General features: G+C 36.2%; 1 protein-coding gene across 1 annotated transcript in view; it reads right to left on the bottom strand.

The window, feature by feature from the left end:
- The window catches only part of BCO2 (beta-carotene oxygenase 2), a 34,996-nt gene that overhangs the window by 3,444 nt on the left and 16,366 nt on the right, over nt 1-15,186 (bottom strand). The window contains exons 6-10 of the mRNA XM_008579947.1: nt 8,387-8,515; nt 7,477-7,637; nt 6,339-6,506; nt 984-1,121; nt 224-406 (exon numbers count right to left, since the gene is read on the bottom strand). Of these exons, the coding sequence (XP_008578169.1) occupies nt 224-406; nt 984-1,121; nt 6,339-6,506; nt 7,477-7,637; nt 8,387-8,515 (779 nt within the window). The remainder of the gene's footprint in view (nt 1-223; nt 407-983; nt 1,122-6,338; nt 6,507-7,476; nt 7,638-8,386; nt 8,516-15,186) is intronic.

Here is a 15,186-nt window from a genome sequence, read left to right as displayed (position 1 = left end):
AACAATGGGTGTCCCAACAACCTTAACTCCATGGTTTCTTCCAAAATGACATCAAAATCAAGCACAGAATTATTTTTCTGGGCTTGGGGTTCATTTAGATTCCTTAGAGGCAAGATACCTCAAACTTAATAAAAGAAACTGACTGAACTACTTAAATATTAAAGAAACTAATTCAAAAGGCATAATAGGTCTTTGAAAAGTTCAGAAAAGAGATTTTTGTCACCTTCAGTGTCTTGTTCACCACATCAACCTTGATCAGAGAATCTCCCACCAAATGCCGAAAGCCACAGCCATAGAAGAAATTATACTTCTTGCCACTGAATTGGCTATAGTTGATCTGGGGAAATTCAATGCCTCCTTCCTCCTCTAGATCCTCGTGATGTAGATTTTCATGAGAGCACCAGATCTAAAAGAGGTCCCAAAAGAATTTGTAATGGATGCTTAATTCTCATTTATTTTCTTCAATGTAGGTCAGTGAGGGGGATAATACCCTATAAGAGCTTGTGACAAGACTTAGAAACTGAGGTTACATATTTTTTATGTTGTTTCTCTTTCCATCATGTATATGAATGCATAAAGATTATCAGATATTGTGAATAAGCTGTCAAATGGCATAGGAGGTGGAAGTGGGCTTTTTAATTCTACTAAAGCTAAGATGTTGATAGCTGCACAATGATATGCCTGTGGTAAGTACAAATTATCTAAAAGGTGAGACAGTCAAGGCCAATCTCAAATGCCTAGAACATTCCACGACTATTAGAAAGTTGCATATGTCTGTTTGAAAACACAAAAGGGATAGTAAACACAGTGGTCATTTCCACCCATTTTCTGCAATTCTTACACAAGCAAGGTTCCATTACTCTTACTCTGCTCAGCTGAATGTTACAAACCTATGGGGCATCCAACATTCTGGAGAACAGCCCACGAATCAAGTAATACCACTAAAGTTCAAAGTCTTAGTCTAATGTCCATTCATGACATACCTTCCCATCAGCCTGTTTCACAGCACTGGCTGAAGAATAGGACAATGGACTGAGGTTCTCTCCCTCAGGCGTATTCAAGCTGACATTTAAGGGCAAAACAAATCTTCGAGGGAAAGATCTGGCTAATGAATTATAGACCTGTTCAGGAGAGAGAAAGAAACAAATGAAAAAATTGTCATTCACAGGATAATAGCATGTCCCAATAATTTATATCCAGTCGACATTATTGGCATTCCTACTTATGTAAATGATCATTTCCATTCATTCATCTCATGGAGATAATATGTTTTTACCCAGTAAAATGTTTCTACTCAGTAAAGATTTAGTGCTATGCTTAAGTTCCATAAAGAGCTTTTTTAAAGTAATTTTAATTATATTTAAACCTTTTTTTTTCTTTTACAAAATCGTAGCGAAACAAAAACAGACTTCCACTAATGATGGATTAGGTAATGTGGAGCAACTATCCATTGAGAACAGCAAGAGAAGCTGGACAAAATGTTTAAAACAGCTGTTTGAAGGCATCAGTGAGCTAAAAAGGCAGTGAAGAATACTGGGGACAAGATTTGAGAGGAAAAGGAAACCCACAGAGATGAACTAGATATTGGAAGCAACTTTCTCCCAAGGCCCTAAAGAGATGCTCAACAACATTAGTTATTACAGAAATACAAATCAAAACCATACAAATGAGATACCACTTCATACCCACTAGGATGGCTATTATTAAAAAAAATAAATAAAACTTTAAAGAAAAAAATGGAAAATAACAAATATTGGTAGTAATGTGAAGAAACTGGATTTCTGTGCATCCCTGGTGGGAATAAAACGGTGTGGCTACTGTGGAAAACAGTTCAGCAGTTCCTTAAAAAGCCAGACAAAGAATAATTACATGATCTAGCAACTCCACTTCTAAGTATATACCAAAAAGAATTGAAAAGAGAAACTCAAACAGACATTTGTATGCCAATGTTCATAGCAGCATTACTTGTAATAGCCAAAAGGTAGGGAAAACCCAAATATTTATCAACAAGTGAATAGATAAAATGTACTACACACTTAAAATGGAATATTATTCGATCTTTAAAAGGAATGAAATTCTGACAGATGCTACAATATGGATGAAACTTAAAAACATTATGCTAAGTTAAATAAGTTAGACACAAAAGAACAAATATTATATGAAGTACCAGAATAGGCAAATTCATAGAAACAGAAAGTAAAATAGAGGTTACCATGGACTGGAGGGAGAGGAGCATAGGGAGCTATTATTTAATAGGTACAAATTTCTGAGATGATGAAAATATTCTGGAAAAGGATAGTGGTGATGGTTGCACAACATTGTAAATGTACTTAATGCCATTGAATTGTACACCTAAAAACATTTAAAATGATAAATTTTATGTTACATATATTTTACCATGAAAAAAAAGTGAAAGAATATGGAGAGATCCCACCCAGTTTCACCAGTGATAACATTTTGCATAACTATAATACAATATCACAACTGGAAAACTTACATTGATACAATTCACCAAACTAATTCAGGTTTCGCCAGTTAAACATGCATTCGCTGTGTGTGTGTGTGTGTGTGTGTGTGTGTGTGTGTGTGTGTGTGTTTTAGTTCTATGCTATTTCATCATGTGTGAATTCATGTGACCACCACCACACTCAAGATATGGAACAGTTCCATCACCACACAGATCCTTCATGTACACTTTTATAAGGTTGTAGCCACACCAACTTCCCTACCCCTCAACCTTAATGAGAAGAGATTTTGATAGTTTTTACGGACTAGAGGGACAAAAGTTAGATTTCAGGTTCTGCCAAAAAGAGGAAGGCCTAGTAAACCTCTAGTCCTTTGGGTTGAGACTTCATAGGTCTGTACCCTAAGAATCGAAGTAAACAAGAAATAGGCAAGCTCCTGCAGGGACTGAATCCTGCTTCAAATTATACAAACAAATGAAAAACTTCTCTAGAAGAGTATAACATCATCCTGGGTCTCAAAATATTTCTATAGATTTTCAAACACAATATTCTGGATATGAAAAATAATCAGCACATGAAAAAAGAGAACATGATTAAAAGCCGAGATAAACAACAGATGATAGAAAAAGAGCCACAGAGGCCCCAGATAATAAAGTTATCAGACTTTAACTATTCTGAATACATTTGAGGAAACTCTTTCAAATTGAGAATTGTAGCAGAGAATTATAAATTGTAAAAGAGAATCAAATCAAAATTCTAGAACTGAAAGCAGCAATTAATTTGATTAGGTTTAACAGCAGAAGAGACACAGCTGAAGAGAAACTGTTTGAACAGTAAGATAGATAAGAAAAAAATATCCAAGGAAACCATGCTTAGAGAAAGAAAAGAATGGGAAATACTAAAAAGAACAAAGGGATAGAGTGAAAAGGGGGTAACATGTACTGCAGTTCCAGAATAAAAAGGAGAGAAAGGATTTAGCAGAAGCAAAATTTGAAGAAATAATGGGTGAAATTTTTCAAAACTAATGAAAGATATCAAACCACAGATTCCAGAATCCCTAAAAACCCCAAGTAAAATGAATTAAAAGAAAAGCATATTAAAATATCATAATCCAATGAGAAAATCTTAAAAACAGAGAGGGAAAATAATCAACTTCAAAGGAGCAAAGACTAGATGAACAATTGATTTCTCAACAGAAACCAGAAAACAATAAAATGATATTTTTAAAGTATCAAAAGAAAATAATTAAACTAATACTCTGGTTTCTTTTCAGATCAAATAAATCTTTCACCTTTTACTAAAATAATTAGAAACACAGAATTCTTTATCCAATAAAAACAGCCTTCCAATAAGTAAGGTAAAATAAAAATATTTTTCTGACAAACAGAGATTTCATCACCAGCATATCTGAACTAAAGGAAATATTAAAGGATATTCTTCAGTCAGAGGAAAATGCTTCCAGACGGAAAGCTCAGAGATGCTGGAAGAAATTAAGAGCAACAAACAAAGTATATATATGGGGAAAGCAACAATAATAATAATGCCTTGTAGAGTCTAATAGAGAAAGAAAATTAATATATACAAGAAGAGTAGCATATAAATCAGGAGTAGAATAAGTGAAGTTAGTGTTGCAGAGTCCTTGCATGTCTGGAAAGAAGTAAGGACCAATTTATAATATATTTTGATAAATCAAGAGTGCATATTGAAATCTCTAAAATAACTTCTAGAAGAGTAATAAAAGAATGTATAACTACCAAGCTAATGGGAAGAGGGTGAGGTTTGGGGGAAGGGAGGTGGAAATGAAATAAAATATACTCAGCCAATCCAGAGAAGGTAAGAAAGGAGAGAGGAAAAGAACTAGTGACACATAGGAAGCAAATAAGATAGCATATTTAAACCCCAGTATATTAGTGACTGATTCAACTAAATGCTCCAATTAAAAGTCAGGGATCAGGGCCGAGCCTGTGGTGCACTCAGGAGAGTGCGGTGCTGGGAGCGCAGCAGCACTCCCCGCCGCGGGTTCGGATCCTATATAGGGATGACCGGTGCGCTCGCAGCGCTCACTGGCTGAGCGCGGTGTGGCCGGTCTCAGAAAGGACAAAAAAAAAAAAAAAGTCAGGGATTAGCACAATGCATTTTTGGAATACATGCTGCTTACAAAATACATATTTAGAAGGATTGAAAGTAAAAGGATAGAAAAGTTATAGCATGCAAACAGTAAGCAAAAAGTAGACTTTAAGGCAAAAAACATTACTCAGAGATGAATGTTCAATAAACTAGAAAGGCAAAACAAATTAAAAAAAGATAAAACAATTTTAAATTTGTATGCACATAATAACAGAGCACCAAACAGGTAAAACAAAAATTAGCAGAACTAGATAGAGAAATAGAAAAATCCATACTCTAAGTAAGGTACTTTAATATAGCTTTCAATAATTGATATAGCAAACACACAGAGATCAATAAGGACAGAGAATATCTGAACAATATTATTAACAAATATGACATGATTGACATATATGAAACACTACATCCAAAATGCAGAATATGATTCTTTTAAGATACACATGGAACACTAAAAAAATGACCTTATGAGAGGCTACAGAGCAAATCTCAATAAATTTCAAAAGATTAAAATCAAACAGTAAAATTAAGCTACTAATCAATGACAAAAAAACTGGAGGGCTGGCTGGTTAGCTCGGTTGGTTAGTGCATGATGCTGATAATACCACAAGAGTGGTTCAATTTCTGTACCAGCCAGCCACAAAAAAAAAAAAAGAAAAAAGAAAAAAAAGATACCATTTACGGTAATTTCAAAACACACAAAATGCCTAGGAATGAATTTAGCAAAACATATGTAATATCCTTACACTGAAAACTGTAACATTACTGAGAGAAATTAAAGAAGACTCAAATAAATGGAAAAATAGTCCATATTCATGGATTGAAAGACTCAATACTGTAAGATGTCAGTTATCCCCAAATTGATCATAGTTGCCATATGGTCCCAATCAGGTTTTTTTTTCTTTGTAAAAACTGACAAATTGAATCTAAAATTTATGGAAATGCAAAAAGCCTAGAAAAACCCAGGCAATCTTAAAAAAAAAAAGCTAAAGACTTACACTACAGATATCAAGACCTACCATAAAGTTATATAATAAGTAATCTTAGTAAGTATTAGTAAATGTAATAAGTAATGTTTTTTTAATATTTAAAAATAAAACTACACGGGCCGGCCCGTGGCTCACTCGGGAGAGTGCGATGCTGATAACACCAAGGCCCCGGGTTCGGATCCCACATAGGGATGGCCGGTTCGCTCACTGGCTGAGCGTGGTGCTGACAACACCAAGTCAAGGGTTAAGATCCCCTTACCGGTCATGTTTAAAAAAAAATAAAAATAAATAAAAAATAAAAATAAATAAAACTACAGCTGAAAAATAAAACTATAGCTGAAGATGATCTACATTACATAATTCAAGGAAAATTTTTTTACCTTGTATTCAGTATCAGTAAAAAGTGAATCTCTTCAGCTAAATTCACTGATAGGCTTATAGTCCATTTTGCTATCCCTTCCAGGAAACTTAAGTATATTTAGTACTTAAATGTAAAAGGAACTAATCACAATTCTTCAAAACACCTACCTTAGTTGTCTTTGCCATGCTTTTTATTTATTAAGTATTAGGTAAGCCACTTCAAATTATTTTTTAATATTAAATAAATAAATGATGAAGCTGTGTTTTCAATACTTTAAAACTACTCTCTCTCCATATTTGCCACAAGAGGGCAAGAGAAACAGGTAATTTCAAAGTGAAAGCCAGATCCTGGCTAGTTCCAAATGATTTTGACAATTCCTGACAAATCAAAAATGTTTACCTGATCAAGACCTTTGCCGGCTTTTCTGAGATTCTGTAGTTGGTAAATGTCTAGGCTTCTTCCATTATCTTGACAGCACAAATCAATTACAACGCTGCCCTGATCCTCAAAGGCATTGATTTGATGAAAAGTAACAAAAGGTTTGCTGTAATACATCCCTGGAAGAAGCTGCTGGGCAAAACACAAACAATGAAAAAGAGACATTTTCTTTTATTTTTTCCTTTAGAAAACAGATCCACAAAGCTCAAATTAAGAAAATTAAGAAGATTCTCCCCCTTTAAGTGGCTGGCCCAGTAGGTATAAAAAAAAGTAGAATCTAGACCGTAGAAGCAAATACGCTTTGATTTAAGCATCCTTGCTTAAGTCATCTCATATTAATCAATGAATTAGGGCTATTTGATATAGAACAACCAACTATTACAACTAACTTAAAAGTCCTCATGAAATATGGTCCAAAGTTTTGAAGAATAAATAAATCCTGGATTTTAACTGCATGGTTAAATAGAAAATACTGCTGCTTAATATGCTTATGATAAATTAAGTGACTAACTCATTGAAAAGTGTACTCATTACTAAAATGTTATTTTTGTAGTGAAATTCCGATAGGTTAAATTTAGGATACTCTCTCTTTAGAGAGGTGAAAAGTAGACATAGTAGTGTTATTAATCAGGAGTATAAAAAGGTATTCAACCAACATGCTTGACTCTGATAGGATTATCATATTCCCATATCAGGAAGTCATAGAAGCAGCTAAATAAAGAATCAATGCAAAAGTTACAGAAGATCTCTGTGTGAACAATACCTTTTCTAGCAACTATTATGATATGGAAAAACCCATGCTAAGAGGGTTTCCCATATGCCATTTTAATTGAATCCGATAATTAAAAGGATAAAATCATTTCCTATAATTCTGTAATATGCAAAATCCACTGTGCAAATTAGTAAATAGCTAGCCCAACCTACGGAAGAAGGTAATATCCTTGATTAAGAGTGCCTTATGAAGAAGAAAAAAAAAAAGAAAGAAAGAAAGAAAGAGTGTCTTATGCAAGTAATGCCCAATGAAGGTCAAAATCAGCCAGATAGAGATTTGCCTTCATGTCCAACCATTTTCATGATAAATATTCTCAAAATACTCCACCTGTCCAGTGTGTTTATCCATCACATGAAACCGCGTATTACACTGGGGTTCCCAGCTTATTCCATCTGAAAAGGCCTTTCCCCGAATTTTAGAAGTGAAAATTTTCCACAGATTCATCTTTATAGGTTGTTCAATGAAGATTATGTAGTTCCTTGTCATTCCTAAAAGGTTCCAGCAAACATTAAATGTTATTTGGCAAACTAGAGTTGTCTTAAATGTGACAGGACTTGTCTGAACACTTGAACATATTAATGCTGACTTAAACAAATGCCAGCCAGACATATTTCTTTACTGTTTCCCAGCTTTGTTATACATATTTCCTGTTCCTACATCAAAAGAGGAACTACTTAGAATAGTTTGGGTTGAATGTCCTCGCTTGCTTTTTTTAAATTTTTCTTTGCTTTTTAAATTGTTTTGGTTTAGGAACAAAGTAAAGAATCATACTATTAAAGTGTCACTTCTGATCTGTACATTTATTCCTTAATCCTTTTCCTATTTCTTCTAGGAGTAAGGATCCAGGATCAGTCTGGCTATAATGGCTTAGAACACAGAAAATAAATATTCTGAGTAAAAGCTGAGGCCATATATATATAGAATATGAATTTCCCTCAAAAAATATAGTCAAGACCACTTCATGTGTGATTATTATTTATGGGCTTTAAAGTCACCTAAAATTTTTAATTCTGCCAGTTAATTTTTCAGTAATTGCTTGTCCTAAAGCAATTATATCTTTTCAAGTGGTCAGCTGGTTAGGGTAAGGAGTACATGACTAAACAGAATAAACTTAACTGGCATTAAAATGCAACCTTGGTCTCATTATGACCATACTCTGACAAATTATTGACATAGCAATTGCCAAAACTACTCCTTCTGCTACAATATTAAGGCAGGGCCTTATCTGTGGACTTACCAAAGCTATGATAGTAAGAAGGCTTCCTCCTCTCTGCAGAAGCAATAGAACATATCACCTGGGCCCCACTGATTGTCTCCCCAACATTCATCTTCTCTGGAGGAACCCGGATAACATTATAGTAGGAACCTGGAAAACAAAGTCCCGTCAACTGTTTTACATGTGTTCTAAAATAAAATATAACCCTTCCACTGTGGACTAGACAAAAGCGGTTAAAGAGATTTATGCAATATTCATTTTTCATGAAAGGTTATTTCAAATAAAAATTTGATATAAAAACACATTAACTTTATGGAAGTCATTAGCTAAGGTTTTGAAACAATACCCACAAAATAATCAACCAAGAGTTCACTGTATTTTAATGCTCTCAAATGGTTACCCCCTCACTCACTGCAGATGAACACTATCCCTACTTCACAGAAAAAGATAAGGTAGCAGCCAGGAATGTCCTCAAATTCTGTTTGTCCCTCTCCTTCCTCCCTCTATTCCAACAACTACAATCTCTGTTTGTGCCCATGTCTACTTTCTTCCCTGCAGTCCTCTCGATCCTTGGGGTCATTCTGGTCCCATCCCATCCTGTCTCGCCAACATTCATTCATACAATCATTCATCTGGCCATTTTTTACTAGTTCTTCAAGAATCAACTTGAGTATCCACACTTCAACTAGCCATCCCTGACTCTTCTCCACCCCAAGGGCATTCTGTGCCCTATGCTATTCCCTCATTATTTCCTACACAATCATAGCACTTCTCATTATACTATAATTTTCTGCTATTTATCTGCTTCCCAGTGGACCATCAAGCTCTTCAAGGGCAGGACTTTATCTTTGCTTCCTCAGTACCAAACAAGCACTTGGCTCTTAGTAGGCACAATATAAATAGCTATTGATGGATTAACTAACAACATATGTTTGTTAAAACACTCAATGAATGAATAAACATTTAGGTCATATTGAATTGTCTTCCTGGTATTAGAATCACCAATGTAGGTTGTAAAGAACTTGGATAACTTACAGAATTTTGCAATCTCCAAGCTTCTTTTGGAATAAGATAACCATACAGCTCTCTATTCATTTATCTTGAAACTATTTATTGAGTACATACTATATTCCAGACACCATTCTAAGTGCTATATACAGGCACTTGTATACAGGAGTGTACAAAATAGACACAAGTCCCTTCTTGTATAAAGCTCAAATTCTAATAAATCATGTAATAAGTAAAAATACAATGCATCAGATGAAAATAAGAACTATAACAGAAACTAAAACAAGGAGTAGGGTTTGGGAGGGATTGTATGAGGGTGGGGGCTACTGTTTGCAACTTTAAATATGGTGGTTGGAAAAGCCTTCACCAAGTAGGTGACATTTGAGTAAAGACCTAAAGGAAGTGAGGAAGAAAGCCTTTAGGATATCTGAGAGAAATGCATTCCAGGAAGAGGAAAGAGCAAATGCAAAGGTTTTCAGCCAGGAGCAAGTTTGGAGTATTCAAGTAACAGCAAGTGTGTGGTCCTATCATAGTAAGCAAGGAGGAGAGTCTAGGAGATGAGGTCAGAGAGGTGGGTTTGGGTTGGAAGGATAACTCTGGCTGCTGTGCTGAGAATAAACTGAAGTGGGGCAAGGGCAGAAGCAGGGAAACTAGTTAATAGGCTATTGTAATCATTCAAGTGCAAGGACAATAGCTTGAATTAGAATGGTGGCCATGGAGGTGGCATGAGGTAGTTGGATTTTGTTTTTTTGTTGTTTTGTTTTTTTTTTTAAAGATGACCAGTAAGGGGATCTCAACCCTTGACTTGGTGTTGTCAGCACCATGCTCACCCAGTGAGGTAACCGGCCATCCCTATATGGGATCCGAACCCGTGGCCTTGGTGTTATCAGCACCGCACTCTCCCGAGTGAGCCACAGGCCGGGCCCCAGAAGTGGTTGGATTTTGGATATCTTTTGAAGGCATTGCTGAAATTATTTTTTGATCAGTTTGATGTTCTTGAGAGAGAGAGGTGCATGGTATGATTCCAAAGTGATTGTCCTGAGCAACTGGAAGGATGGAATTACCATCAACTGAAATGGGAAAGACTTTCTCTTAAGGAAAGAAAGTTTAGGGGAAAGGATTAGGAGTTCAGTTTTGGACAAGTTCATTTGGTAACTTGGACATCTTGAGAAAAACACAGTGAGCAACTGGATATAAAATACTGGGGATGTCTAGGTTAGTGATATAGATATGTTTGGGGAACCCATTATATATATAATACTGACAGATCTTGGACGTGGCCGGCGCCATCTTGGACACGGTCACATCACCTTGAATATGACTGACCTCATCATGGACACAACTGGCACCATATTGAGTACAAAATGGCCACCAGTCTTTTACCCTACCTCATGGTTTCTTCAAACAAGGAAAAACCTCTACCTCGTGGTTTCCCGGACAAAAGACCCTTCCCCTCCCGCCTAGAGGTATCTCCCATCTTGACTACATCACCCCTACCCACCACACCTGCACCAATAGTTAACCTGATCCCACACACCAGCACTCCCTCCTCCTCCCCGCCTGTGTTTTTTGCGCCAACCAACCCATATGAGCGTATACACTCCTAGCTGCCTGCCCCCACCATTTTGAGTGCAGCTCGGCAGGTTTTCCTCCTTTAATTAACCCTGAACAGTACCTGGCGTTTTGGCTCATTTTCTTTCAAATACATCGTGTTTTGTACAGTGATAAGTAATATAAAGGACCTACTCTCTAGTCCCAAGATTACCCTATTATTGTCCCTAACTGGTTAGTATGAAGAATATACTTTAAATAAGTACTAAAAGCTAGTTGGATTGATTAATGTTTAAAGGAGTTTTGTTAATTTTTTTTTTTTTTAAGGGATGACCGGTAAGGGGATCTTAACACTTGACTTGGTGTTGTCAGCACCACGCTCACCCAGTGAGCAAACCGGCCATCCCGATATGGGATCCGAACCCGGGGCCTTGGTGTTATCAGCACTGCACTCTCCCGAGTGAGCCACGGGCTGGCCCGGAGTTTTGTTAATTTTAAAAGTCCTTTTATTAGATGACCATACCAGCCTGCTGCCAAAAAATAAATACTTTAAAAAGTATGGAAAATGGTTTGGAGGTTCCTCAAACAGCTGAAGATAGATCTACCATACGACCCAGCTATCCCACTGCTGGGAATATATCCAAAGGAATGGAAATCATCAAGTCGAAGGTATACTTGTTTCCCAATGTTCATTGCAGCACTCTTCACAATAGCCAAGAGCTGGAATCAGCCCAAATGTCCATCATCGGATGAGTGGATACGGAAAATGTGGTATATCTACACAATGGAATACTACTCAGCTACAAAAACGAATGAAATACTCCCATTTGCAACAACATGGATGGACCTAGACAGAATTATATTAAGTGAAACGAGTCAGGCACAGAAAGAGAAATACCACATCTTCTCACTTATTTGTGGGAGCTAAAAATAAATAAATAAATACACACACACACACACACACACACAAAATATTTTACGAATTAAATTTTCCTGATTATTGACTATCTTTTCTACCTGCAAGGCAGACGAGGTGGGAGTCTAGTCTTGGTAAGGCCGGTAGGGTAATATCTGGGCAGCACTAAGCCTGTATGTTGATGGAAGTTGATATCAGAAGTTGGTGGGTGCAGATACCTGTCCTAGGTTTTTTTCTCCTCTTCTTTCATATACCCTAAGTCTAGATAATGAAAATTAAGGAAGGCTGCTCTGAAAAAAGAGAAATGACTAGTAAGAGGTACAGAGCAAGGGTTCCTTGAAGGTTCAAATTACCTGGTAAGTGTTAAACAGAGTGTGACTAGGCTCAAGTTCTAGTGGCAGCAAGTCTCTACCCTGAGCGTGTGATCCTTACCATTCCGTATTTGGAAAAGCTAAAACAATTAAAAGCTTTTTACTCTCTAAAGGTAGGAATTACTGGCAAGCATTTTATTTTATTATGATGAGAATCACTAAATTTCCCCAAAATGTGTCTTAGGTAGTGGGGCTCCCTGCAGCTACACATATATTAAGTTCCAGTTCAAAAAATTCTCATTGGGCCGGCCCGTGGCTCACTCGGTAGAGTGCGGTGCTGATAACACCAAGGCCCCTTACCGGTCATCTTTTAAAAAAAAAAAAAAAAAAAAAAAAATTCTCATTGAACCAAACAATCAAGTGAGAAAAAAACAGAAGATTCAGTGTTAGTTGGGATTAAGAGAAAATAAAGAGAAGAATTTCCTGTCTCAGCAATTAGATTAAGTGACGATTACTCAGTTCACTGAATTTAAATGAATTAGTTCATGAACTGTTCTAACTGCAAGTCTTGAGGACATTGACAAGGCAAACAGACACCCCAGAAACACCCATCAGAGGAATGCCCAAGAGAGATCAGACCCGCTCAAGAGAGATCAGACCCGCCCAATACTGGGTCTGAGAGATTCCCTAGGAGTACGAATAAACAGCAAATTGAGGCAAAAAAACAAGCAGATTTTCATGATTGTTGGTTGGGTTTCTCAGCAAGATCTAAGGGCAATTTGCATCAAGATCATCTGGGACCATGTTAAAATGAAGATTTTGGGCCCCTTTTCATTTCTACTGAACCAGAATCCCTGAAGATGAATAAAGCCCAGTAATCTGCATTACTAGCAAGCATTCCAGATGATTCTTAGGCACACTAAAGGGTGAGAATCACTGATCTAGTGACTATGATATATAATTCAGAATGGTTAAATTCTCATATTTCTCATATTATGAAAGAGTTACAAAGTGATTTACTTGGTTAATAGAGTTAATTTATCAAGAAGTGGATTTTTTAATGATCACATAAGATGGATGGACAAAAAATTTCTGAGTATCCATTTTCTGAAACATTTTACCTAGAAGGATGTTTCCTGTTTCCTATAAGTTTTTTTTTATTTTTTCATTAGCATATTCATTTTTACATATTATACTTATTCTTTATGCCCTTTATCCAATTCCCATAAGTTCTGAAGAATCCATTGTTACCTGAGATCAGTTAATAAAGAAGAAAGAGAGCTGGGTGATGGCGTGTCCAGGTTATCCTCTCTTTATCTGAACCAGTAAAAAATAAACCCATAGTATTCATCTTCATATACACTCATGTGTAAATATGAAGAGGTACAAAGAAGCAACCCATTAAGCCAATTACTCACCAAAATGGTATAAAGGTATACCATTAACCTATACAAAGGTTTCACAGGTTGTAGATGGTAGGTTGGTTGATAGCTAAGATAGACAGAAAATCTAACAGAGTATGCCTCCTTTATCTATGGAGATATACTCCAGGACCCCAGTGGATGCCCGAAACCACAAATAGTTCCAAACCTTACATATACTATATTTTTTCCTATATATACATACTTATGATAAACTTTAATTTATAAATTAGGCACAGTATGAGATTAACAATAAATAATAATAAAACAGAACAATTATAACAATATACTGTAATCAAAGTTACGTGAGTGCGGTCTCTCTCAAAATACTGTAATATTTTCAGAGACTGTGGGTAACTGAAATCATGGAAAGTGAAGCTGTGGATAAGGGGGGACTACTGTACTTATACATACATATTCCTTTTCAAACAGAGAGAGAAAAGAGCACTCAGGTATAGGAACACGAATTTGCATGCCCTGAGAAAGTGGTAGACAGGTAGAAAGGCCCTTATCAAGTGGAGGAAGAAATGGTGAATAGGAGGAGGTTGGGTATTAAAAAATACCAATACAAGGGAGCTGGCCAGTTAGCTCGGTTGGTTAGAACAGTGTTGTAACACCAAGGTCAAGAGTTCAGATCCCTGGACCAGCCAGCTGCCAAAAAAAAAATATATATATATGCTTACATATTTATATAGATATAGTCTTCTGTACTCAATGATGAGTAACTAATGAGATGGTCTATCAGAGTGACTAATAGCAATCCTCTGGATATAAGTCTGGCTTGGTGTCAAGTGTGGTCTCAGTCACTTGGAAGCTTCCCTGAGCAAGTCATTTAAACTTCCTCAAGATTCACTGCCCTTGTCTGTAAAATGGAGGTAATAACAGCACCTTTCTCAGAGAGTTGGCATATAGATTAAATGAGAAAATATAAGGAAAAATTCTTAACACCAGCACAACTCAATAAATGTTAGCACTTAGGCAGTTGTGGAAGCATGTGGATGACCAGGAAAGAGATGTGATGTAAGCGATTGTGATGCAACCCCACTATGACCTTAGCTTACTTTGTAGTGTATTACTCCCATGATAAAAATAAATTTCTTCCTACATGATAGACAATAAATCTTCTCTATATCTCTTTGCTGCAGCATTCTAAATTTCTTATAGTTACAATATGGTACTTAAAAATTCAAGTTTGAAGGGCCGGCCCATGGCTCACTCAGGAGAGTGACGTACTGATAACACCAAGGCCATGGGTTCAGATCCTATATAGGGATGGCAGGTTCGCTCAGTGGCTAAGCGTGGTGCTAACAACACCAAGCTAAGGGTTAAGATCCCCTTACCAGTCATCTTTTAAAAAAAAATAAAAATAAAAAATAAAAATTCAAGTTTGAGAAATACATACTGAAGATCCCTACAATGCTTGTAAGCCAAAAACACGATGGAACATAAAAATGTGAGTTATGCTGAAAAGGCCAAATAGAAAAGCAGCTGCTAAGCACAGGCACAAAAGGACTAGAGAACAGATACTTAATGACAAATCATATATGTACATGTACATAAATATATATATATATATATATATATATATATATTTTTTTTTTTTTTTTTTTGCAG

This window comes from Galeopterus variegatus, unplaced genomic scaffold (genome assembly GCF_000696425.1).
Source record: "Galeopterus variegatus unplaced genomic scaffold, G_variegatus-3.0.2 Scaffold1986, whole genome shotgun sequence".
In the NCBI taxonomy this organism is placed as follows: Eukaryota; Metazoa; Chordata; class Mammalia; order Dermoptera; family Cynocephalidae; genus Galeopterus; species Galeopterus variegatus.
Note: the sequence above shows the minus strand (reverse complement) of the source record. Positions and strands in the feature narration are given on the sequence as shown.